The sequence below is a fragment of the Myotis myotis genome, unplaced genomic scaffold (assembly GCF_014108235.1).
Source record: "Myotis myotis isolate mMyoMyo1 unplaced genomic scaffold, mMyoMyo1.p scaffold_m19_p_8, whole genome shotgun sequence".
Lineage (NCBI taxonomy): Eukaryota > Metazoa > Chordata > Mammalia > Chiroptera > Vespertilionidae > Myotis > Myotis myotis.
This window is the reverse complement of record NW_023416390.1, coordinates 77,134,748-77,158,981: the sequence shown is the minus strand read 5'-3', so window position 1 is coordinate 77,158,981 and position 24,234 is coordinate 77,134,748. Positions and strand designations below refer to the sequence as shown.

The 24,234-nt window shown below is 38.7% G+C and overlaps 1 protein-coding gene across 13 annotated transcripts in view; it reads left to right on the top strand.

Moving 5' to 3' along the window:
* Positions 1–23,683, top strand: part of RAB3GAP1 (RAB3 GTPase activating protein catalytic subunit 1) — a 93,325-nt gene extending 69,642 nt beyond the window's left edge. For 9 of the 13 annotated variants that reach the window (XM_036319368.1, XM_036319366.1, XM_036319365.1 and 6 more), the window contains 8 exons: positions 6,768–6,905; positions 10,692–10,919; positions 14,343–14,439; positions 14,534–14,637; positions 14,777–14,892; positions 17,677–17,779; positions 21,365–21,385; positions 22,214–23,683. In XM_036319368.1, the coding sequence (XP_036175261.1) occupies positions 6,768–6,905; positions 10,692–10,919; positions 14,343–14,439; positions 14,534–14,637; positions 14,777–14,892; positions 17,677–17,779; positions 21,365–21,385; positions 22,214–22,450 (1,044 nt within the window). In that variant the 3' untranslated portion in view covers positions 22,451–23,683. Of the gene's footprint in view, positions 1–6,767; positions 6,906–10,691; positions 10,920–14,342; positions 14,440–14,533; positions 14,638–14,776; positions 14,893–17,676; positions 17,780–21,364; positions 21,386–22,213 lie in introns of those variants that run through there. The other 4 variants (XM_036319367.1, XM_036319364.1, XM_036319372.1 and 1 more) reach the window with 3 other exon arrangements.
* Positions 23,684–24,234: the final 551 nt, after the last annotated feature.

Below are 24,234 nucleotides of genomic sequence, written 5' to 3'. Positions count from 1 at the left end.
TAAGAAAAAGCTAAAGGAGTTCATCACCACCAAACCAGCATTATATGAAATGCTGAAAGGTATTCTTTAAGAAGAGGAAGAAGAAAAAGGAACTCTTACCATTTGCCACAGCATGGATGGAACTTGAGAGCGGATAAATACCACAGGATCTCACTCATTTGTGGAATATAATGAACAACATAAGCTGATGAACAAGGACTGATCCAGAGACGGAGAGGCATTGATTGGACTGTCGGGACTTGGAGGGAAGGTAGGGGAGGGTGGGGGTAAAGGGGAAAGATCAACCAAAGGACTTATATGCAAGCATATAGGCCTAATCAATGGACATGGACAACGGGGGGGTGAGGGCATGAGCGGGGGTGGGGGGGGTGGGGGGTAGAGGGTAACGTGGGGACAAGGACACATATCTAATATCTTAATCAATAAAAAAATATATTAAAAAAAATGTTTGGAATGTTTGTTCTAGATCTGTGAAATATGCTGTTGGTATTTTAATAGGGATTACATTGAATCTTTAGATTGTTTTAAGGAGTATGGACATTTTAATGATGTAAATTCTTCCAATCCATGAACATGGTATATGCTTCCATTTGTTTATATCTTCCTCTATCTCTTTTTTCAATGTCCTGTAGTTTTCTGAGTAAGGGTTTTTTACTTCCTTGGTTAGGTTTATTCCTAGGTATCTTAGTTTGAACTGTGAATTGTTACTGCACTTCTTTCATTTCTGATTTTATTTATTTGGGCTCTCTCTTTGTTTCTTGATGAATCTGGCTAAACGTTCATCAGTCTTGTTTATTTTGCCCAGCCAGCATGGCTCAGTGATTGAGCTTTGACGTTTGAACCAGGAGGTCACAGTTTGATTCCCAGTCAGGGCACATGCCTGAGTTATTGGGCTGGATCCCCAGTGTGGGGCGTGCAGGAGGCAGCCAATCAATGGTTCTTTCTCATCATTGATGTTTCCGTCTCTCTCTCCCTATCTCTTCCTCTCTGAAATCAATAAAAATATTTTTTTAAGAAAAGAAAAAAAATCTTATTTATCTTTTCAAAGAACCAGTTCTTGGTTTCATTGATCTTTTGTACTGTTTTTGTGGTCTCTATGTCATTTATTTCTGCTCTCATCTTTATTATTTCCTTCCTTCTTACTCTGGGCTTGTTCTCACTTTCATTTTCTTTTCTTTTTTTCCTCTTTTCTTTACTTATCAGTGTTTTATAGTTTTCAACATAGAGGTTTTGCATATCTTTCATTAAATATTTTTAAATCTTTGTAATTTCTTAAATGCTATAAATGGTATTCTTAAATTTATTTTTTATAAGTTTTTCCCTGATATGTAGAAAGAACTGGGTTTTTGTGTATTGAACTTGGATCCAGCAATCTTACTATATTCACTTATTACTCTCATAGTTTTTTAATTATTTGGGTTTATCTGTGAACATAATCATGTTATCTGTTTATACAATTTGAGTTTTGATTTTCAAAACTTTATACTTCTAAATTTTTTTTCTTGCCTTATTGCACTGGCTTAGACCTCTAGTACAGTGTTGAATAGTGGATATCCTTCTCAGAAGAAAAGCATATGATAATTATCGAGGGCATCTGATATAGATATCATTTATCTTAATAAGGAAGTTGTCTTCTGTTTCTAGTTTATGAGAGCTTTATATCATGAATAGGTATTGTATTTTATCAAATGCTTTTCCTGCATATTAAGGTCATCATAAGATAATTGTGAATTTTAAGTGTGATAAATTAATAACAGAGAGTCTAGTCCAAAGTAAGCACTCAATTTTTAGCTATTATTCTTCTGAGGACTTTTTGTTATAGAAGATACTAGAGGCCCAGTGCACAAATTCGTGCACAGGTGGGGCTGGCTGGCCGACCCCGATTGGGCTAATTGGGCTGGGCTGGCTGGGGGTAGGGGCTACAGGTGGTTGGCCAGCTGGGGTAAGGGGCTGCGGGCAGTTGGTTGGCCAGCCCCGCCCCGATCAGGGTGGGGGGGCCTCCCGAGGGCGGGACACCGCCCCCTGGTCAAACTCCCGGTCAAGGGGACAATTTGCATATTAGCCTTTTATTATATAGGATAGTGGCTAGTATTGCTTCTCAAGATGCAAGGATTTACTTAAAAGTTTTTGTAACTCGTTTTCATATTCTAAAATGGGTTGATGAATTGTAATAGTCCAGTGGGATATTGGGATGTTTGGTAATTTTAAACATGAATTATGTTAACTTTATTATCCATGCTTATATTGTTTCTTTGCCAGGTATCTATCATTTAAAAGATTAGTTGATTTTATTTGATAGGCTTTATGCTTTTTTGTTTCTATATCCTTTTAAAAATAAATGATAATTTAGGTGTTTTATTAGTAAATTTTAGTATTAGGGCAGAATATTCAAATAACCAGATGTATGTTTTTCTTCTTTTGTTATGAAGTATGCAGTAGGTATTGTGGTCTTGTGTATAGACCTGGGTTTGGGGATCTGGTAGAACTAGATTTACATCCTGGCATCACCACTTATTAACAGTATTGCTACTAGAAGCTATGTTTTCTCTCTGAGCCCCTTTTTCTCTCTTAAAAAAAAAAAGTTAATTTGCATTTTCTAGAATTTTATGTAATTTCAATATGCTTTTTTTGGTTTGTTTTTGATGTAATTTTTTAGCATAATTATTTTATGATTCACACATATTGTTTTATGTATCAATAATCATTTATTGTTATTGCTTAGTAATATTCTATTTTATGGATAGATCATTTATTCTTTTTTCTTATGGATGTTCCAAAAATAAGAAAATTTTTGGGGGTGATGGATATATTCATTATCTTGATTGTTTCATGGGTATATTTAGCAAATGCACTCTAAATTATTGTATGCTGAGCCCTAGTCAGTGTGTCTCAGTGATTGGAGTGTGGTACTGTACAGCAAAAGGTCATGGGTTCCCCTTAGCTGGTTTGGTTCATTGGATAGAGCGTCAGCCTGCTGATTGAAAGGTCCCCGGTTTGATTCCCATTCGGGGCACATGCCCAGGTTGCGGGCTCAGTTCCATTAGCGGGTATGCAGGAGGCAGACGATCAGTGATTCTCATCATTGATGTTTCTGTCTCTCTTTCCCTCTCTCTTCCTTTCTGAAATCAATAAAAATATATTTAAAAAAAAAAAAAAAAGGTCATGGGTTCAATTCCTGGTCAGGGCACATACCTAAGCTTTGAGTTCAATCCTGGTTGGGGTGCATGCAGGAGGCAACTGATGCCTCTCTCTCCCTCTCCTTCGTGTGTGTCTCTCTCTCAAATTAATAAAAACATCCTCGGGTTAGGATGAAAAATAAGTTAAAAGGTAAATAAATTATTGTATGTTGATTATAGTTCAAAAGAGCTGTTAAAAAAGTTAAATTGTCATCTGATGAATGATTAACAAAAAGAAAAAAGTATTTCTAGCTTGTTCTAATGTATCTCCAGTTTTAATACCTTAACTACTGTTTAGTAAACTACTATTAATACTTTAAAAGCCACTAATGGTTTATATTACTCTGGCTTGTTCCGGATTAAATCGCATATCATATTTAAAAGCATTTGGCAGCCCAGCCGACGTGGCTCAGTAATTGAACATCAACCTATGAATGAACCAGGAGGTCACGGTTCGATTCCCCGTCAGGGCACATGCCTGGATTGCTGACTCAGTCCCCAATGTGGGTGTGCAGGAGGCAACTGATCAGTGATTCTCTTTCATCATTGATGTTTCTATTTCTCTCTCCCTCTCCCTTCCTCTCTGAAATCAATAAAAATAAATTTTAAAATGAATAAAAGCATTTGGCAGGTAAATGTCCAACAAAGTTAATCTTTTATATTCTTTCTTTTTCCAAGTTTTAATTAACAGTACTCCCTATTTCTAATGATCTAGTTGCAGATTGTCTTGATTTGATTGAGTTAATAAAGAACCCAAGATAGTTGTTCTGGAAACTCAAGTTTTGTTTTTCTTCAAAAGGCTATGCTTCTCTCATTTTTTTCAGATGCTTCAGTTTCCACATTTGAATTTATATTCTAAATATGAAATAATTTAGACTTATTTTTCTCTTAACATGTATCCTATGTATTATGAAATTAATTTTTAGATCTTACCTTTAGGAAATCAGGGCAATTTTTTAATCAATTTTACTTTCTTCCTTTAAAGTTAATCTTATTTTCAACCATTATATATGTGATTATATAAAATGCTTGGAATTCAAAATGATCCCAGTTAAAGCCAATATAATTTCAAACTTTAGAAGTTAGCTTAAAATGTACCATTAATCAGTTGCCCACTTCACACACACACACACACACACACACACACACACACACACACACAAACTTTATATAGGACCTTGCTTCATAAGAATTTAAACTCACACCCATAGTCCTTTCATGTAGACTAAGTCAACCTAAAATTTATGGCTAGGAGAAGCTTAAAGATGTTGCCCAATACTCCAGAGCCAGGGCTAGCTAGGACAGATACCTGTGGAAATCTGTTAGAGCAAGAGTACTTAGCTAGTGGATTGGAACAAACTAGTAGTTCTCAAAGTCAGCATCAGACAGGTGTCCTAGATGCCCTGTTGAGTTTGCTACTTGGTAGTTTTGCTACTTGATGATCTTGGGCAAGGCATTTTATCTCTGTACCTCAATTTCATCACTTGTAAAATGCTCTGACCACCTCTCAATGATCCTATGAGATCATGCATATGAGAAAGCTTTGGGCATATTCAGAAGTTGTATATATGAAAATGTATGGTCCTCATGCTACTTGCTGCCTATATTTCTCTTGATCATGTCCTTCACTTATAGTTGGCCTGGAATTTCCACATTGGAAGGGTAGTCAGTATCCTTTCAACATCTCCTTCCTTCCCACCCATCCTGTGATTTCAGGGCTATAGGACAATGAAAACTAACCTCCCTTTTATAGAAGGAAGGCAGGCCTCTTCTCTTGAGATTCATATAATTTTTTAATTTGACTGAGGCATTTTGATACCATAGAGAAAGTAGAGTATGAAGCTTTTACCACCCTAAGTATTTTATCTCTAAGTGGTAGCATTTATTAAGCATGTGCCAGGATTTATTCTTCACAGCAGTGTGACATTGAATGCTTGACTGATTGTCCAAGGTCATAGAGCTGGGATTCATACACAAGCGCAGACTCTTAACCCCACTGTCATATTGCTTTTCCAATTATTACTCAACCTTCAGTATCAATGTGAGACTAAAAGTGATGCATGTTCATTGTAGAGAAAGGAAAACAAAAACTCATAATTTTATAATCCAGAGGTAATCAGTTAAAAGCAGTTCCTTCCCATTTTTCCTAAATCAAACCATTTCCCTCTTACTGTATATCCATATTCTTTCCACTTTTTACACTTTATAAATAATGCTGTAGTGATATTACTAGAACTGGAATTACTGGATCAGAGGACATGATCATAAGTGCTTGCCATGTATTGATTGCCAGATTGTCTGAGAAGCCAACAATAATATATTCTCGTCTGCAGTGTTTGAAAGTTTTAGGTTTGTTTAAAAAATTAGGATGATACCAAAAAAAAAGTCATTTTCTTTTGTTTGTTGCTGTGTTTTGAATGCCATAGCTTTACCATGCTTCTGTATTTATGACAGATAGTTGTGAGAATTATTTGTCCTCAAGGCAGTGGTTCTCAACTGGGGAGTGATTTTGCCCCCAGGGAAGTTTGGCAATGTCTAGAAACATTTTTGTTATTGTCAAGAGGTGGAGTGGTACCACTTGTATCTAGTAGGTCGAGACCAGAGATGCTGCTGAACACCCTGCAATGCATAGGACAGGCCCATGACAGAGAGTTACCCAGCCTAAAACGCCAGTAGTACTAAGGCTGAGAAACCCTGGTTTATAGTCAGCTCCTGAAATCTAGAAGAAATCCATTGACAAATACTCTAAACACTTCTACATCTTACTCTGTTATCTAAGAATAGAAAAGTTCAGTTTTTTTTCTGACTTTAACTGCAAAACAGGAGAGCTTTGTTTGGTTAATCTCTGGATTGTTAAGTTCTTAATATTGCAATAAAATCTAATGAAATCAGTTCTCAAAGAACTTTCCTAAAGCCCTTTGAAAGTTTCGCGATGTTTTCTGTCTCTCTTTTAATGATTCTACAGTGTACCCTCCTTTAGATTTGCCTTAGCTTTTTTTGAGGCAGTGGGGCTTACCACTAAAATATATAATGTCTCTGATTCCCAAAACAAAAAATCCACAACTTCTTATGGGAATTAGTAATTAGAATATCTTTTGAACCTAAACTCAAAGCAACTCCTACAACATAAAACTTAATTTATTTGGGGGCTTTTAGTTGGGGTTCAATTCATTTGCCTTTAATTTTCATATATATATCAATTTTCTTCTCTTATTAGTTACAATAAAAACCTTATAGCAACTAGTGATATCCTACATAAAAAATCTCATTGGGATGTTATTTCTGTATCATTAACAGGCAGAAAAATGTTCAGTGCACCCAAATTTCTCTTTTAGCCATCAGTCCTCACCAAGGGGAACATGATAATCTTATTTGTTGGGGTTGGAGAGACCCTGAAAGTCATATTTATTCTTGTTAATTTGGTACGTTTATATGTAGGTTCCAGAAAACTTGTGAATTTCTCTGAAATTTTTTCCATACATACCTTGGGATTACTAGAGCTGAAATAAGTGTTGTCTTTGTTCTATTTTCGTAGCCCTGCTTTGTCTACACAAAGGCTGTTGCTGAGCTTTGTCCTTTTGTGCTTCACAGGAGCCAGCACCTATGACAGAAGACCTGCTAGAGGAGCAGTCGGAGGTTCTGGCTAAATTGGGCACCTCCGCGGAAGGGGCTCACCTCCGGGCACGCATGCAGAGTGCCTGTCTGCTGTCAGATATGGAGTCTTTTAAGGTGGGTCACACTGTCAGGGCTCAGGATTCTATTTTGAGTTATTCTGGGATAAAGCTGTGAAAGTCACTCAATAAAGTGGTATGAAGACCTGAATGTCCTTTTTATTAAAAGCTTTTTATTTCATTAGTAGTTATAACATCCCGCTTCTATCTCCTAAAGGTTGTATTCAGAGTTGCTTCTTGAGTTTAAAAAAAACAAAGAACAATCTTTGAATAATAGTTGAAAGTTGAGACTTGAGTAATTTTTTATCTGCATTGGGATGTCTTCCTCCTTTGTGTGTGTTCAGCCAATATCATGCAAGGTTTTTAGGAAACCCTTAGGATTTAACATAGGTTCCTTCGTTCAACAGGCCTTTGATATTCTACTTTGTGACTTGCACTGTGATTAGATAAGTAAGAAATACAGTGTTTATTCTCAGTTACAGTCTGTTGAGGTTGTGTAAATAAGTGTGTGATGAGTTCTTTTATGAAGGCAGGTCTAAGAGGGGACTAACTCTACTGAGTGGGTCCGGGCAGGTTTCTCAGATGAGTCCCCATTTAGGATGAGTAGGCATTTGCTCCCTACTCATTTTAGGCCTGTATCTAGACCATAGAGAATTCAGAGAATGATGACATTTAGCTTGCTAGCTAAAAAAAACCCAGAATGAAGGAAAGTCTTTATTATTATTATTACTTATTTTTAAAAGAAGAGACAAGTATATGTATATATTTTTGAAAACCAAGTAGGTAGCCCATTGGGCCACAGGGCTTCCTTTCTACTGCTGATGCCCAGAACTGTCTCCCAGGCACAGACTTTCCTCCTTACTCCATTGCACCATGATGGACCCCACGTCCCCATTCCACACCCCTCCTCAGTTCTGCTCTGTGCTACAGGCCAGCCTGAGTGTGAGTTTCTCCAACATAAACACCCATGAAAACACATGCCACTTTCATCTTCCCAGCTAGCAGGTTTGTGACAGTAAAAGGAAGCTTCTTATTCCCTGCTTATTCCCCCCATATTTACTAAAAGAAACAATCTTTAGTAAACCTCAAGAGCTGCATGTTTTCCTTAGAGACAAACGATTCATAAAATGTGTGAGTTATTTTGTGCTGTGAAATAAGAAAGAGAGATGTGTTGTTTTAAAACAAACAGTTGGCACAATGAATAAATAGAAGTCAGTTGGATCCTGGCCGGTGTGGCTCAGTTGGTTGTAGCGTTGTCCCATAACCCCAAAAGGTTGCAGGTTCAATTCCTGAGAGAGTGAAAAATCATTTGGCTCTCGGGGCATGTGTTAAATCAAAAAAGTAAATAAGAGAATTGGCTTAGGGAGTGTGTGCATAGTAGGCAGTACTAGCCTGCCCAGTGGCTCTTTTGTTGTTGTTGTTTCTTTTAATCCTCACCCGAGTTTATGTCCTATTGATTATTTTTAGAGAGAGAGAGAAACATTGATGTGAGACAGAAACATCAATCAATCGCCTCCTGTAAGCACGCCGGCCAGGGGTGGAATCTGTAACCTAGGTATGTGCCCCAACCGGGAATTGAACCTACAACACTTTGGTGTATGGGGCGACACTCAACCACTGAGCCACTCTGGCCCATTACCTGACCTCTGCCTGCCTTCATATTCATCTGTCCTTGTCCTATCACAGTATCCTTCCAGAGGCAAGTACAGAATGAAATCCAAATTGGAACTGTAAAAGCTTTTCCCCATAAAAACATATCAGCTCCTGATGGTAAGGTTCTATAAAATGCCTTCAACACTGCTTCAGCAAAACTAGAGTTCATTAGACTCTTTTGGATTAACTGGGCACCTACAAACCTCTCATAACATTGTTTTAATCAGAAAATAGACTATTTCAAATAGCCTTTTTTACACATCTGTCCCTACGCAGGAATCAGGTCACATATTTAAGGAAATATGTAGTCACTCTAAAATAGATATGGTTGCCTCTCCCTTTTTGCATAGGGGTGACTTGCTTTAGGGGCCCTTGGGAGCGTCCCCAGAGCTTTGGATGAATGCTGAGAGGGACCTGAGGTACCTACACCTTACAACCCCAGAAGCACAGGGCCTGTTTGTGAGCATGCCCTTGGATGCATACCTAGAACAGCAGAACAAAGACAAACCAGAGCTGAAGTGCGCCTTGACCTTCTCCTGGTAGCAGTTTGTTTAGCCTGGTATTGGAAGAACAACCAGAGAGAAGAATGTGGTGTAAACTGTCTTTTTTTTTTTTTAAACACATTCTGTGGTACAGGAGTTCAATATTATTTTCTTTTTTAAGTTTTCACTCTTCACTCAAGGCCTATTTCTGGGTTCCTAAGATGTTCTGAGTGGGTGTGGTATAGCCTGGTTAATATCCAGATCTTTGTGCATGAATCCTGAGTCATGCAGTAATCTTGACCTTTTGCAGTTCACAGCAGTAGTTGTTGCCATGATGCCATAGCCCTTAACAGGGGTGGGGAACGCCCAATCTGCAGGCCGTGTAAGACCTGAGAAATCATTTGGTCTGGCCCTGCCAAGGCATTAAGGGTGAGTTAATTAAATGTTTGACCAAATATAGCAGGCTAATTTTTAAGTTGATAATTTTATGTGGCCCTCAAATGATGTTATAAATATCCAAATGGCCCTTGGCAGAAAAAAGGTTCCCCACCCCTGCCTCAGAAGTTTATGTTGTTGACTGGGTTAAGGACCTTCCTCTGATTCCTTATCCCCTCAGAGGGATTTCCTAAAGTGGTAGGGATGGTTAAGGTGGTAGCCAGTGAGCTCAAGAAGCAAGAATTAACAGTTTTGCTCTTCACATTTAAGACTAGTCATTCTCTTCAAGTCTGTTTGCATTTTGGTCTGAGGTTAATTTAATTCAAAAAGAAAGAAAATGACCTTCCGCTTAGCACTTTGTTGATGTTTACATGACTTACTATTTCAGGCAATTAAATATAGTACTCATACAGGAAGATTATGTTGTGGTAGACAATATAACCAAAAGGTACGTGTTTAATGTGTGTACACGTATCCTTTGAGTATTAGGGGATAATACATATACCTATCCTTAGTACTCTGCTAATATATTACTGTACACTTGCAAAAGAGAAGTCTGTGCCTTACTACTAACACTGGGAAGCCTCTACTTTTATCCCAGCCTTGAATGTGGAATTACTTAAGGGATTTTGAAATACAACCTTGTAAATTCTATAGAATTATCCACTGAGTAAAAATTTAATTAGTTAGATTTGAGAAACCTGAACAATAATAGTTTGAATTTCAATTCCGTACCAGCACAAAAGCAGTTTTTGTGAGAGTAATGTTGTACATAAAGCACAAGAATTTGATGGCTGAATAGAACATTTTTGAGGTTAGCTGATATTTACTGCAGTATTGATTTATTGAGGGGAAAAAAGAGCAGAATTTTCCCATTATTAGGTTGTTATTCTTTCATGTTGTGTATTATTTAATTTACATAACCTGCACTTATTTGATACTTTTCTAAGTTTTGAGTAGTTATGCCAAAATTTACAACTATGTAACTTATCTGTTTAAGAGAATTATTTTCACTTTACATAAAATTTTTATTTCCAAATTCATCAAATGGAAGTATTTTCTTTTTCTATAAAATAGAGACAGCAAAAGTAAAATGCTTTTAGTATTTTAACATTTGATCTGTTTTCGAGGTGACACCCAAACTCATGTCACATACTAGATTTTATAAATATTAGGTAGGCTTTTTGTGAAAGAGCAAGTATGATCTTGCAAACAGGTTTATCAGTAACTGTTGACTTATATTTGGTTCTGCTGAATTTTTGGCCTTGATTTAGGCAGCTAATCCAGGTTGCTGTCTGGAAGACTTTGTGAGGTGGTACTCACCCCGGGATTACATTGAAGAGGAAGTGATTGATGAAAAGGGAAACACGGTTCTGAAAGGAGAACTGAGTGCCCGAATGAAGATTCCAAGCAACATGTGGGTGGAAGCCTGGGAAACAGCTAAGCCAGTTCCTGCCAGAAGGCAAAGGAGACTCTTTGATGATACTCGGGAAGCAGAAAAGGTAACTGAGGTTTGGGTATCTAACACTAAAGTGGTAGTTATTGTTCTAGCATTTTAAAAACTCACTATCATAGACATGAGAAGCAAAGCATTGAGATTTAATGAGCCTTTTATGTATCTACTATTTACACTTAAGATTTTAGAATTTAGTTGCAGTTAGGCCCAAAAATAAGATATCCATATTTTATGTAGCATGCTTACCATTGGACTGTCTCATCTCACAGCATATATCAAAAACCTTAAAAAATGGTCATGTCCTTTGACCTAGCAATTCTACTACCAAGAAATTTATTAAGGAAATAATGAGAAATATGTAAAGGTCAATGTACAAGAATGATGTTCAGCAAAGTTTTTTAGTGAAAAGTGCATATAACCAAAGTTACCAAAAATAAGCTTGGTTCAATAAATTATGGTATGATCATTTAGTGAACTGCTCTTCAATTACTAAAAAATATTTGGAATTCTAATGAATAGTGGTAGCTGCCTGATATCAAATTGCCCCACATACCCTCCAACCCACCATCCACCGGCCTCCCAAATAATCCCATGCACTTAATAAGTAATAAATAAATCCATGCCTTAAGCATTACTAGGAGACAGAGATTACAGTGACCTTCAAATTAGAACTATAAGTAGAGAAACAAGCCAAATACCAATGGAGTTCCCATTGCTGCAGGAGAGTGTGGACAGGGACTTTTAAGAAGAGCTGAGGGATACAGATGGAGCACAGAGTCACCCCAGAAAGAGAGAGCTTAACACTGGGCACCAAAGTACTTGGTACAGGTAGAGCTTGATAGTTCACAGCATGGCTACAGGGAGAGGCTTAAAGTAAGCTGGACGAGAAGTGAACACTAAGAGACACTGTCTTGGGAAACCAGATATATAGAGAAGGGTTGATACCCCTTAGATAAAGAAATGATGGGAAAGAAGGAAATGAGAAGGAAATTAAGGATCATGCAGAAGTGAAAGACAAACAAGGCTTATCAACCGCCTGGCCAGTGTGGCTTGGTAGAGTGTCGATCTGTGAACTAAGAGGTCACGGTTTGATTCCCGGTTAGGGCACTTGCCTGGGTTGCGGGCTCAATGCCCTGTAAGGGGCGTGATTCTCTTTCATCATTGATGTTTCTATCCCTCTCTCCCTCGTCCTTCCTCTCCCAAATCAATAAAATAATAAAAGAAAAAAATCATCAATGAAGGAAAAATACCACATGATCTCACTCATTTCTGGATAATAAAGACCATTATAAACTTATGAACAAAAATAGATACAGAGGCAGAGCTGCCTCGAACAGATTGTCAAACTACAGCAGGAAGGCCGGGGAGGGTGGGAGGGCAGGCGGGGGGGGGGGGGGGGGATAAGAGATCAACCAAAGGACTGTATGCATGCATATAAGCATAACCAATGAACATAAGACACTGGGGGGTAGGGGAGGCCAGGGGATTGTCAAGGGCGGGGGGGTGGGGGGAGGAGACATATGTAATACTCTTTGTAATACTTTAAGCAATAAAAATAAAAAAAAATAAAAAATAAAAATAACATCAACCTCCCTCATCCTCTGCTGTCCTTTAAAGAAACTGCAGAAAAGGGGCACTTTCAAATTGTGGTATGACTAGGTATACTAAAGAGCAGACCACATCCATACAAAACTATGAAAAAACAAAATGCAGGTGGGTCAGTTAGCTAATGAAAACATTTCCCAGAAAACTGACCATGAAGCAGAAAATTGTTAACACACCATACATACTGAATCAGATATCTTTAAACAAGCATAGGGGATATGAAAATTACTTTTAATCAGAAATACTAAAACCAAGAGCAAAAATGGACCCAAAAACTCTGCAAAGTAGTGAAACCACAGCTGGTTTAACAATATAGAAATAGAAGAAAAAGACACCATATCAAAAATAAAGACTAAATGACAAAGGGCCCAAGAGAGAGTAGATTCATATTGAAATATAATAACAGGCATCAAGTAAAAGTGGCAAAAGGACTAAAGTGGGTTAGAGAGAAAGTAGTAGAAATGGAAAATAGGAAAAGTAGGAATAATACTCATTTTATCAGAGTCCTTGAAGAAAAATCAAAACACTAGCCCTGGTTAGGCGGCTCAGTTGGTTGGAACATCATCCTGCACACCAAAAGGTTGTGGATTTGATTTCTGGTCCAGCACATACCAATCAGTGTCTCTACCTCTGCCTCTCCTCTCCCTCCTTCTCTCCTTCCCTCTCCTCCTTTTCTTCTCTCTCCCTCCCTTTCTCTCTCTCTCCTTCCCTTTCTCTCTCTCTCTCTCTCTCTCTCTCTCCCTCTCCCTCTCTCCAAAAATAAAAATAAAAACATATCCTCCGGTGAGGATTCAAAATCAAAGCACTAAAACGGAACTAATGTTTAAAACTGCAATCCAAGAAAATTTTAAAAAAGGAAGAAAATGGCATCACTTGTGCTACATAAAAGCCAGTGACATCAAACCTGGTTAATACCTTATCTGTTGCAGTTTTAACCTCTCCCAAAGACATAATCTTAATCAACCAGTATGGAATTCTGGCCAGGCACCAGTGAGGTAATGTCACCCGGGCCCTCTACCCCCATAGAAAGAAGAGTCAATCTGCATGATAAAAATGCTGTATTTTTTAAATCAGAAAAGTAAAACAATTTCCATTTTAGAAAAAGACAATAAAACAATCAACCCAAAAAAATCAATGGAGGGTCACTAGAAATGTTTAGAAATAATAAGTGAGAAAAACAGGTCACAAACAGTATTTTAGACACTTAATATTAGTTCATTTAATGTTATGTGTACTTGATATTTTGAAAAATTCTGGAATGAAAATGTTCCACCATTAAAAATTCTATCCCTAGATGGTATGATTTACAGGTAGTTTTTATTAATTTGTATGCATTACATATAGAAGTGGGGATGGGAGATATGAGAATATTAACCCTATTGAAGACAGAAGTATGCAGTTGTCTTCAGTAACATTATTCTTATCTTTGGAAGTAGTAGTTATTTACCTGGAATGTAGGGGTAGATACTAAGAGAAGAGAGCTCTTCTCTACTTTTGTTATAGATGTGAGTTCAGTGGTCCAAAGCAGCCGGTGTGCCACAATAATTTTTAAAGCGTGCAACACCTCACCATTTAGTCAAGGACACTGATCTCTTTTCTCTTAGATTGTCAAATAAAAAAATGGCAGCAGCCAACACAATAGCCGTCTGGTGTGAATGAATCAAAATTATACCTATTTTTTTTTTGTCAGATTGTCAAAAAATATATTTTTGGTGTGCTGCAGAATTCCAGTAATGAGTTTATGTGTGCCATGAGATGAAAAAAGTTGAAAATCACTGGTCCAGAGGATTTTTTGTTTCGTAAATGGCTGCTTTATTCGTAGGCAGCTGCATTGATCATTTATCTGAGTCTGTGCCTCCTCCAGGTGCTGCACTATCTGGCAATGCAGAAACCTGCAGACCTCGCTCGGCACCTGCTACCTTGTGTAATTCATGCAGCTGTACTCAAGGTAAAGGAAGAAGGTAAATGTCTTACTTGAATAGTAATTAGTTCATTTCTAAAATGAAAGTGTATTTTGTCTAACTTATTTAATGATGATTTTGATCTTTCTAATAGAAAGTCTGGAAAACATTTCTTCCGTTAAGAAGATTATCAAGCAGATAATATCCCATTCCAGCAAAGTCCTGCACTTTCCCAATCCGGAAGACAAGAAACTAGAAGTAAGTTGGGTGACTGTCAGCATCTCACCAAGTACTCTCTCTTCCCAGTGGGCAGTAATTACTTTCAAGAAACATTTTAAAAGGCTTTGCCTTTCTTTGCTGTTTTCCAATGTTATGACTTTCTCTTTTCTATTGTTAGGAAATCATCCATCAAATTACTAATGTGGAAGCCCTAATTGCTAGAGCCCGCTCACTGAAAGCCAAGTTTGGAACTGAGAAATGTGAACAAGAGGAGGAAAAGGAAGATCTCGAAAGGTAATTGCTATTTGACGCGCTCATTTTTGTCTGCAGTAGGAAAATCCACCACTGCTTTAGAAAATTTTAATGAAATACTGAGATTCTTTGTGATACTCTCCTATTATTTGCCAGCATTAGCCAGATTCAGAGGAATAATTATCATAGGATTTGACCTCTACCGTATTTCTGAGTACTTTCTAGGTGTTTCCATTGCTCCCACTTGCAGAAGCAAGTCTACCAGGTCTCTCTTCCCAGCAAAGTCCTTGTTTGCTCCCGGAGGCGTGGTGCCTGTACCTGAGGAGAAGCCATTATTGACGCTGTCACTAGCAGTGCCCAGAGCTTTGCTTTCAGCTCTCACTGTTCCTTAACCACAGCCTGAGGGGTTCTGCAACTGTAATTCTGCTCAATATTCATTTAATTTTTTAAAAATACCTGTGAGAGCAAAGGTGCATTTACTGTGCACCTTGCAGATATGTTTGGAGAGTGACCGGTAGCCTCTCCAGGATGAGGCAAATGGCTGGACCGGCCTTCTTCTCCTGGCAGCATCATTATCAAGGGAGCCTTCAGTGTGAGCCCCTGTCTGTGTGCGCCCATTGAAAGGACATGTTGCTATAATGTGTGATAAAGTGTTTCCAAACTACCTACTTCAGTAGCTTGAATTTGTTATAATGTTAACATCGTCAGTAGCCTTTTCACAAGGAATGGCATTATTGATGCTAGAAAATTAATAGTCTATGACAAGGCATTTGCTATAGCTTCTAACAAGGTTTTGTTTGAATTTTATATCTTTTGGTGAGTGAAATTTTCTCCCAGCTTTCTTTGTTCTTGAAAATGTCTTTTTTTCCTTTTCTGGATCCACTCTGTTCATCAGTTTATTTTGTTAATTAGATTCCACATATGAGTGAGATTATGTGATACTTGTCTTCCTCTGACTGCTTATTTCACTTAGCATAATACTCTCCAGGTCCCTCCGTGCTGTCTTAAAGGGTAAAAGATCCTTTTCTTTTTCTTCTTCTTTTTTTCTTTTTTACTGCTGCATAGTATTCCATGGTGTAAATGTACCACAGTTTTTTTTATCCACTCATCTACTCATGGGCACTTGTACTGTTTTCAGTCTTAGCTATTGTATAATTGCACTGCTATGAACATGGTGCATGTTTTTTCTGATTGGTGTTTTGGGTCTCTTAGGATATATTCCTAGAAGTGGGATCACTAGGTCAAATGGCAGTTCCATATTTAATTTTTTGAGGAAACTCCATACTGTTTTCCATAATGACTGCACCAGTCTGCAATCCCACCAGCAGTGTAGTAGGATTTCCTTTTCTCCACATCCTCACCAGCTTGTCATTTGTTAATTTGTTGATAGTAGCCATTCTGACAGATGTGAGGTGATACCTCATTGTTATTTTAATTTGCATCTCTCTGATGATCAGTGAGTTTGAGCATTTTTCATATGCCTCTTGGCCATCTGTATGTCTACTTTGAAGAGGTGTCTATTTAGGTCCTTTGCCCATTTTTTGATTGGATTGTTTGTCTTCATTTTGTTAAGTCATATGAATTCCTTATATATTTTGGATATTAACCCTTTGTCAGATGTATCTTTGCCAAATATGTTCTCCGATACAATAGGCTCCCTTTTCGTTTTATTGATGGTTTCTTTTGCTGTGTAGAAGCTTTTTATTAGATGTAGTCTCATTTGTTTATTTCCTCCTTAGTTTCCTTTGCTCAGGAGATATAGCCATAAACATATTACTATGAGAGATGTCTGAGATTTTGCTGCCTAGGGTTTCTTCTAGGATTTTTATGTTTTTCTGACTTACATTTAAGTCTTTTATCCATTTTGAGTTTATTCTTGTGTAAGTTGGTGATCTAGTTTCATTTTTTTTGCATGTATCTGTCCAATTTCCCAACATCATTTATTGAATAGACTGTCCTGACTCCATTGTATGCTCTTGCCTCCTTTGTCAAATATTAATTTAGCATAATGGAAAATGCCTTCCTTTTAAATGAGAAGAATGAGCTCTAATCAAGTGAGTTGTTTCTAAAATAGCAGTATCAGTCAGTGAGCAGGCAGTGCATGCCTGGTGGTTCTGCCTTCGACACTCTTAGCTCTACTCTACAGATCTGAGATGGACTTGGCAGTACAGTACAGTATTTCCAGCACAAAATGTCACTGTTTATAGTCATGACACTGCCCAGCAAAACATGCATTTTGTGCATGCATGCACATATGCACCTACACACCTCACAAGAGCAAAAGCAGCCCTGGCCGGGTGGCTTGGTTAATTGGAGCATCACCCTGTGCACCAAAAGGTTGTGGTTCGATTACTTGTCAGGGCACATACCTAGGTTGTGGGTTCAGTCCTCTGTTGGGGCATGGACAGGAGGCAACTGCTCCATGTTTCTTTCCCTCTTCCCCTTCCTCTCACTCTCTCAAATCAATTAAAAAACAAACAAACATATCCTTGAGTGAGGATTAAAAATATTAATATTTTCAAAAGAATAAAAACAAACATGAATCTTTGTTGTATAAATGAAACTTGGTTTTTGTTATCAACTTTTACTGAATATTTCTTCTTACACTTTGACAGAGATGGGCTTTTCACAAATTTTATGAAAACACTTCAAAGGTAGTAAGAATTGTCATTTGAGTCCATTTTAATTCAAATATCAATGTATCCTGTTATAAAGTTCCACTCCAGCCATGGTAGTTGAGCTTTATCAGTGTGAGGGTTTGCCCACAAAATTAATCTGGAGGGTGGATGGGAAGTGAGCAGCTCGCCTTCTATTCTTTCTCCCCAGGTTTGTGAGCTGCCTGTTAGAGCAGCCCGAAGTGCTGGTGGTGGGCGCGGGCAGAGGACACGCCGGCAGAATCATTCACAAGCTGTTCGTGAACGCACAGCGGGTACGTGAGGCTCCTCACTGACATGCCATGGCTTCGCCAGCCCCCTGCTCAGTGGGGCGCTGTTTTGATTCAGACACATGGCTGCTTCCACAGCTGCCGGCCCAGTGTGAGCCTGGGTATTGCATTCAGATGTTGCTTTCTTATATGTTTAAGGAAAATGATAACTATATTTTAGGACCTAAATTTCAGAAGGGTCTGAAATCCGTTGTTACAGAATCTGATAGGGACTCAGTGGCCAATGGCCAGTCCTATGCTGTAGGAAAAAATGTCGCCTACTTTTAAATTAGAATGGGGCACGATTTTACTGGTCAGACTCCATGTACAGCAAATGGTTTCACAGGTTAACTATGAAGTTAGTAAGTCTAACTGTTTTTATAACGGTGAAGAGATCTAGCTGAAGAGGGTTCCTAGGAAGGAGGCGCAGGGTTTCAGAGTTTGGGGATGGAAACGGGCTTCACAGGAATAAGCCTGATTTGAAACGGCGTCTTTATCATGACTTCTGCTATGAAAGTACAGGTTTAGAATCAGATCATACCTTCTGACATCCTAAAGCACTGAGATTGCGATTTTCATAGAGATGCTTCTAGTTAGCCTTTGTACTGATGCTCTCTGTACCGCTCTGTTCATGGGTAGAGGTGCTGGCATCCCAACGGTGACCTCATGTCCGGGCTCGTTAACCCTAAAGGTTCTGTTAGAATATTACCCAGTGTACTAAGTCCCGGTGCCCTTACCTGACAGTGAGGACACTGGAATGACCCAGATTTGAAGGTGTGATTCTCAGAATCAAATAAGAAAAAGACTTTTAATGGGTTTACACAGGAGTAAAAACTTCATAATCTCCTTTGAGTTTATCTGGAGTATTCTATTTAATATATCAAAATCAGGGCCAAGTATATTGATCTAAATTTTTAGGAAGAATTAAAACCTGAGATTATTTATGAAGGTAGCTCTTTAAATTTAAGAATTTCCAGTTAAAAACTAAGTATTTCAGTTCCTTATAAATGAGAGTTCTAGAAAGCAATAGATAATTACTTTGATTTATTCTGTTTTTGTCTCTGGCATGAAACCAAGAACTGAGTTTGTTTTCACACCCTATGTCTTCTTCGCCTGCTTACTCACCAGATGCTCATGAGCTCATTTCTTGTTATCACCAATATGAACTTTCCTCATATTGCAAAAACTCTCGTCAGTTTCTAAAATTTGTGTGTTAAGAGGATTTAAAACCTAAAGTGTTCATATATTTAATGCTGAGAGTGTTACTTGTTTGAATAGTTATGCAAAATTATTCTCCCCAAAATGGAAATAGCCTCCAAACCCCCCACCTCCCAGACTATAAGTAAAGGCTCATTGTAAAAATTTGGGCAACACGGAAAATTCTAAAGGAATCATTAATCACATTAAAAATTAATCACATTAATCTCACTCCCACTGATGATCACTGCCAACATTTAACAAGTAGTGTATGCAAATATATGTATATTTTACAAAAATAGGATTATCTATCTATATAAAAGCCTAAATGACCGTTAGGACAGAACAGCTAGTCGGCCAGTCGCTGTGACCTGCACTGACCATGAGGAGGCAGACGCTCAACGCAGAAGCTGCCCCTGGTGGTCAGTGTGCTCCCACAGCCAACCTCCCGTGGCCCCTCCACCCAGCCGGCAAACCTTTCATGGCCCCAGCCAGCCGGCCAACCTCCTGTAGCCCCTCCGGCTGGCCGGCCCCCCCATAGGCCTCGATCGTCAGCCAGGCTGAGGAACCCCACCCAGACATGAATTCGTGCTCCGGGCCTCTAGTCCTATGTAATAAAGGCTAATATGCAAATTTTCCCTTCGACTAGGAGTTCAACCAGGGGGCGGGGCCAGCCAGCCAACCTCCCGCATCCCCTCTTCCCAGCCGACCAGACCCCACCTGTGCACGAATTCATGCACTGGGCCTCTAGTATTATATAATTTATTATTCTTGTTGTCTACACAATATAATTATCTTTTTACATCAATAAATATGAGTGTATCATCTTTTCAGGGCCTCATCATATAGCCAATCTGAAATTGTTCATTCATCCCACATTATGTAATTGTAAAAGATTTCAAACTTCCATACCTTGTGGTGAATGTTTCAGGGAATTGGCAGACTAATCCATAAAACAAGCACTTGGTTGGTACATTTCTAAATTCAGTCCTTAAATGCCTGGCTAATGAAAACCATTCAAGTGTATTCATGTAACTTTTTTTTCATAACTCATATTGTATATCAGTTTACTAATATAGGCACACAGTAATTTTATATATTCATACATTTTAGCCCTGGCCAGTCTAGCCCAGAAGTTAGAGTGTTTGCCAAAGGACCAGGGGCTCGTGGATTCGATTCCTGATCAAGGGCATGTACCTGGGTTTCAGGTTCACTCCCTGGCCCCTGTCCAGGCAGGTGAGGGAGGCAACCAATCAGTGTGTCTCCCTCACATCAATGCTTTTCTCTCTCTTCCCTCCCCACCCCCCACTTCCACTCTCTCTAAAAATCAATGGAAAAAATATCCATTGGTGAGAATTAACCACAAAAAATCATACATTTTTGTTGTTGTTGTTTTTGTTAATCCTCACCTGAGGATATTTTTCCATTGATTCTTCTTTTTTTTTTTTTTTTTTTTTTTTTTTAAGGCAAAGTGGAAGAGAGAGGGAAAGACAGAGAGAAACATCAGTGTGAGAGAGGCACTTTGATTGGTTGCCTCCTGCACATGCCCTGATCAGGGCCTGAGCTGGGGAGGAGCCTGCAACCGAGGTACATGCCCTTGATCGGAATCAAACTCAGGACCCTTTAGTCCACAGGCCAACACTCTATCCACTGAGCCAAACCGGCTAGAGGGAAAAAAAATCATACATTTTAATTAACTTCATGATTATATGTTTCAGTGGTATATACGTAAATGGAATTCAGCAAATAAACCACTGATTTGATTTTGCTTCATTCTTGCTAAATTGAATAACTTTGAGACCTTTTCTTAAATCTATTGGATTATCTATTTTTCAAGACATGAACACTTTTTTTTAGCATCTTAATTTTTTTAGTAAAACTCATAGATTCTTTGCCTGGCCGGTATGGCTCAGTGGTTGAGCATCGACCCATGAACAAAGAGGTCACTGGTTCGATTCCTGTTCAGGGCACAGGTCCAGGTTATGGGCTTATCCTCACCCAGTAGGGGGTGTGCAGGAGGCAGCCGATAAATGATATTTCGCTCATTGATGTTTCCATCTCTCTATCCCTCTCCCTTCCTCTCTCTCTCAAAAAAAATCAATAAAAACTTATTTTTTAAAAAGTGGTAGATTTTTGTTAAATCATTTTCCCATTAAATGACATTCTGTACGTCACCTGTTGAGCCATCAGATGCATGAGTAGTGGGTATGTCTGCTCAGTTTGATAACTAGGTGTGTTGTATGTTTGTCTTGATAATTCTTTTGATAGAATCATGTTCCTTAATATAGTGCATGCTGTCTGAAATAATCTTGAAATTCCTTGTCTCTTTTTAAAACCATCTTGCTTGTTTTTGTTTCCCTTTCATCACTGTTTCTTTTCTCACCCTTTCTCAAGCTGACTGAATCTTCTGATGAGGTAACAAACAGCCTTGTCCCTCATAGTTTCTTGTTCCTTCCCCTCCCTCTAACTTCGTAAGATCATTAAGACTAACGACCTCTTTAACAGTTTGGATTTGACATACCTTTCTGGCTGATTCTTGTATAACATAGTTTCATATTTCCATTGCCAAAATTTTTTTTTTTTCCAAATCAGGGGTATTCTGAAAGAAATACAGTGATCAGAGAAATGAAACAACTATAGTGATCAGAGTTAAATTGAATATGTATTTTATGCAATTTTAATGAGAAAATAGATGCCTTTGATATTGAGAACTTCTCTTTTGTTGCCATTGCTACATTACATAGACCTCACTGCTACCTCACATTAGCTGCCCAGCAAACAATACCACTGTCCCCAGTTTTAATTCGACCAGTGAACCTTAAAAAGAATTGGAACCCAGCATAAAAAACACCTTCCTAGCCTCTGTGAGAACCAACTCCATTACTGGACTGAGGACATCAGACTCTCTTGGGTCTTTGCTAGAAGAAACACAGAAACCAGCACATTTTCCCTCTTCATCAGGTGTTTGAATATGGCCCCCACTTTTCAAAGCAGATTGCCCGGCAGTCATTATCCCTTCTGTCTCTCTCACCAATTTATTTGTAACCTCTGGCAGCTCATGTAGTGTTTCAAACTTCTTGTATTTTCTGTGTTGTGTTCTTGAGTAGTCATAACATAGTTGACAACATTACTGAATAATGTAGAACATTTTTCTGTATTTATCATGTTTATTCATCTGTCCTTCATAGTGATGTAAGTTTAGCACCGACTTGATCTTGAATTTAGCATTTGATTCTATTCAAGGCTGCAGCCATGGCTCCACCGGAGGAGGAACTGAAGAGAATGGGCTCTGCAGAGGAGAGAAGGCAGAACTCCGTGTCAGACTTCCCGCCCCCTGCTGGCCGAGAACTCATTCTGCGCACCACGGTGCCCCGCCCCGCCCCCTACTCCCGAGCTCTGCCTCAGCGCATGTACAGTGTTCTCACCAAGGAAGATTTCCGGCTGGCAGGTGCTTTTTCATCAGACACCTCCTTCTTCTAGTTCTTCCTGAGCCACCCCATTGTGACTTCAAAGGCAGTGCTGACCCCTTCTGTGGGAAGGAGGTTGTGTTGGTCAGAACCTGGGAGGCCTGAAGAGGGCCTGTCCAGTTGAATGATCAAGCGTCGTACTGGCATCTGAAAGACTTTCTGGTGCCAAGCTTGGGCAGGGTAGTAGCTTGTGGGGTCTGAGGTAATGGGCTTGAACTATTGAAAGATTTCTTCCCCAAAGAGATGGCCCTTCGGGTGGGGTTGGGGACCAAAAATGCAGGAGCTCTCTGTACTCACTCTGTTGTGTTCAAGATTGTGTTCATTTATTCTTTCTGTGACTGTCCCTTAGGCTGTTGCCTTGCATTTATAGTCTGTGCAAACACTTCTTATTTTTATTAGTATCAAGTATGCAAAGTAGAGGATCTGTTAACTCAGATTTCTGGGTGTTTTGGAGGTAGAATCTATTCCCAGAATCTTTGTTTTTAATATATTAAATGGCATTCTGTTTATTCAGTCACCTGGTCACCATTTTTATTATACTAATTAACTTTCGATGAGCATTTTGAATATTCTAGGAGAAATCCTAGAATTTCACATAGATATGTGTTTTTCCATATATGACCTAAATGTATTCCTTCTGATGAAACTATATTAAATGTCACTGCAAATTAGTTTGATACCTACTAGTATCTTGTAAGGCTTCTCTTACTTGTTTTGTTTTGGGTGCCATGTAAAAAGATAGCCTGCAAATTATTGTTCTCTCCTTCCCTTCTTGTTCAGTCTGCATTCCTTTTGTGTGGTTGCTGGTTGGATACCATATTTAATGAAGTATAACAAAAATACAGTCTTGGTACATAGAGATTATCATGCAGTTAGTATAATTTGGTATATGTGCTAATGTAATGAATAGATTATTATTTCAGTGAACTATTTTACTTCTGTATTTTAGTTAAAATGAAAATAATTGATGGGGATATGGAGTAGGACTAGCATAAGGACAACCACAGAATACTTCTAGTTGTCTGATGATCAAGATTTATTATGTCTGTGTTGCTATAGGGCCTGTGTTCAATAATCTTAAATCTATTTTTAGGCCTAAAGTTCCCACTTTAATCCAAAGTAAAAAATGCTTATAATGAAGCATAGACCTTGCTGTGAAACTTTAAAGAATTAATAGATCTGTGTAAACCTGTTATATTATTTTTGTAAAAAAAAAAAAAAAAAGAGTATGTGTGTACATATTTAAGTGTGTGTGTGTGTGTGTGTGTGTGTGTGTGTGTGTGTGTGAAGGAGGGAGGCCGGTTGATCATCGCCAGCCTCCACAGAGCTCTTCTGTGAGATGCTGGACTGGTTGATGGTGCACCACAGAGATACAATGAAGACGAAGTCTGTCTGCTTTCCAGTGGGACGTTAATAAGAACGACACATTTTACAGATAGAGGTTGGGCTTCAGAATGGCATTGTGAGTCTAATAAAAAGGAAGTGCTGCTTTCTCTGGCTGGTTTTCTCTTTTTTTCTTCCCTCTGGTGTTTCATTGTTATTTTAGTTAATTTTATACTATCTCAGATCTTGCTAACTATTTGCAGCCTGCTGGGTCTTGCAGGAATCTTAAGAATATTCTTTGTGCCCGGCCGGCGTGGCTCAGTGCTTGAGCGTCGACCTAGGAACCAGGAGGTCAGGGTTCGATTCCCGGTCAGGGCACATGCCTGGGTTGCGGGCTCGATCACCGATGTGGGGCGTGCAGGAGGCAGCCGATCCATGATTCTCTCTCATCATGGATGTTTCTATCTCTCTCCC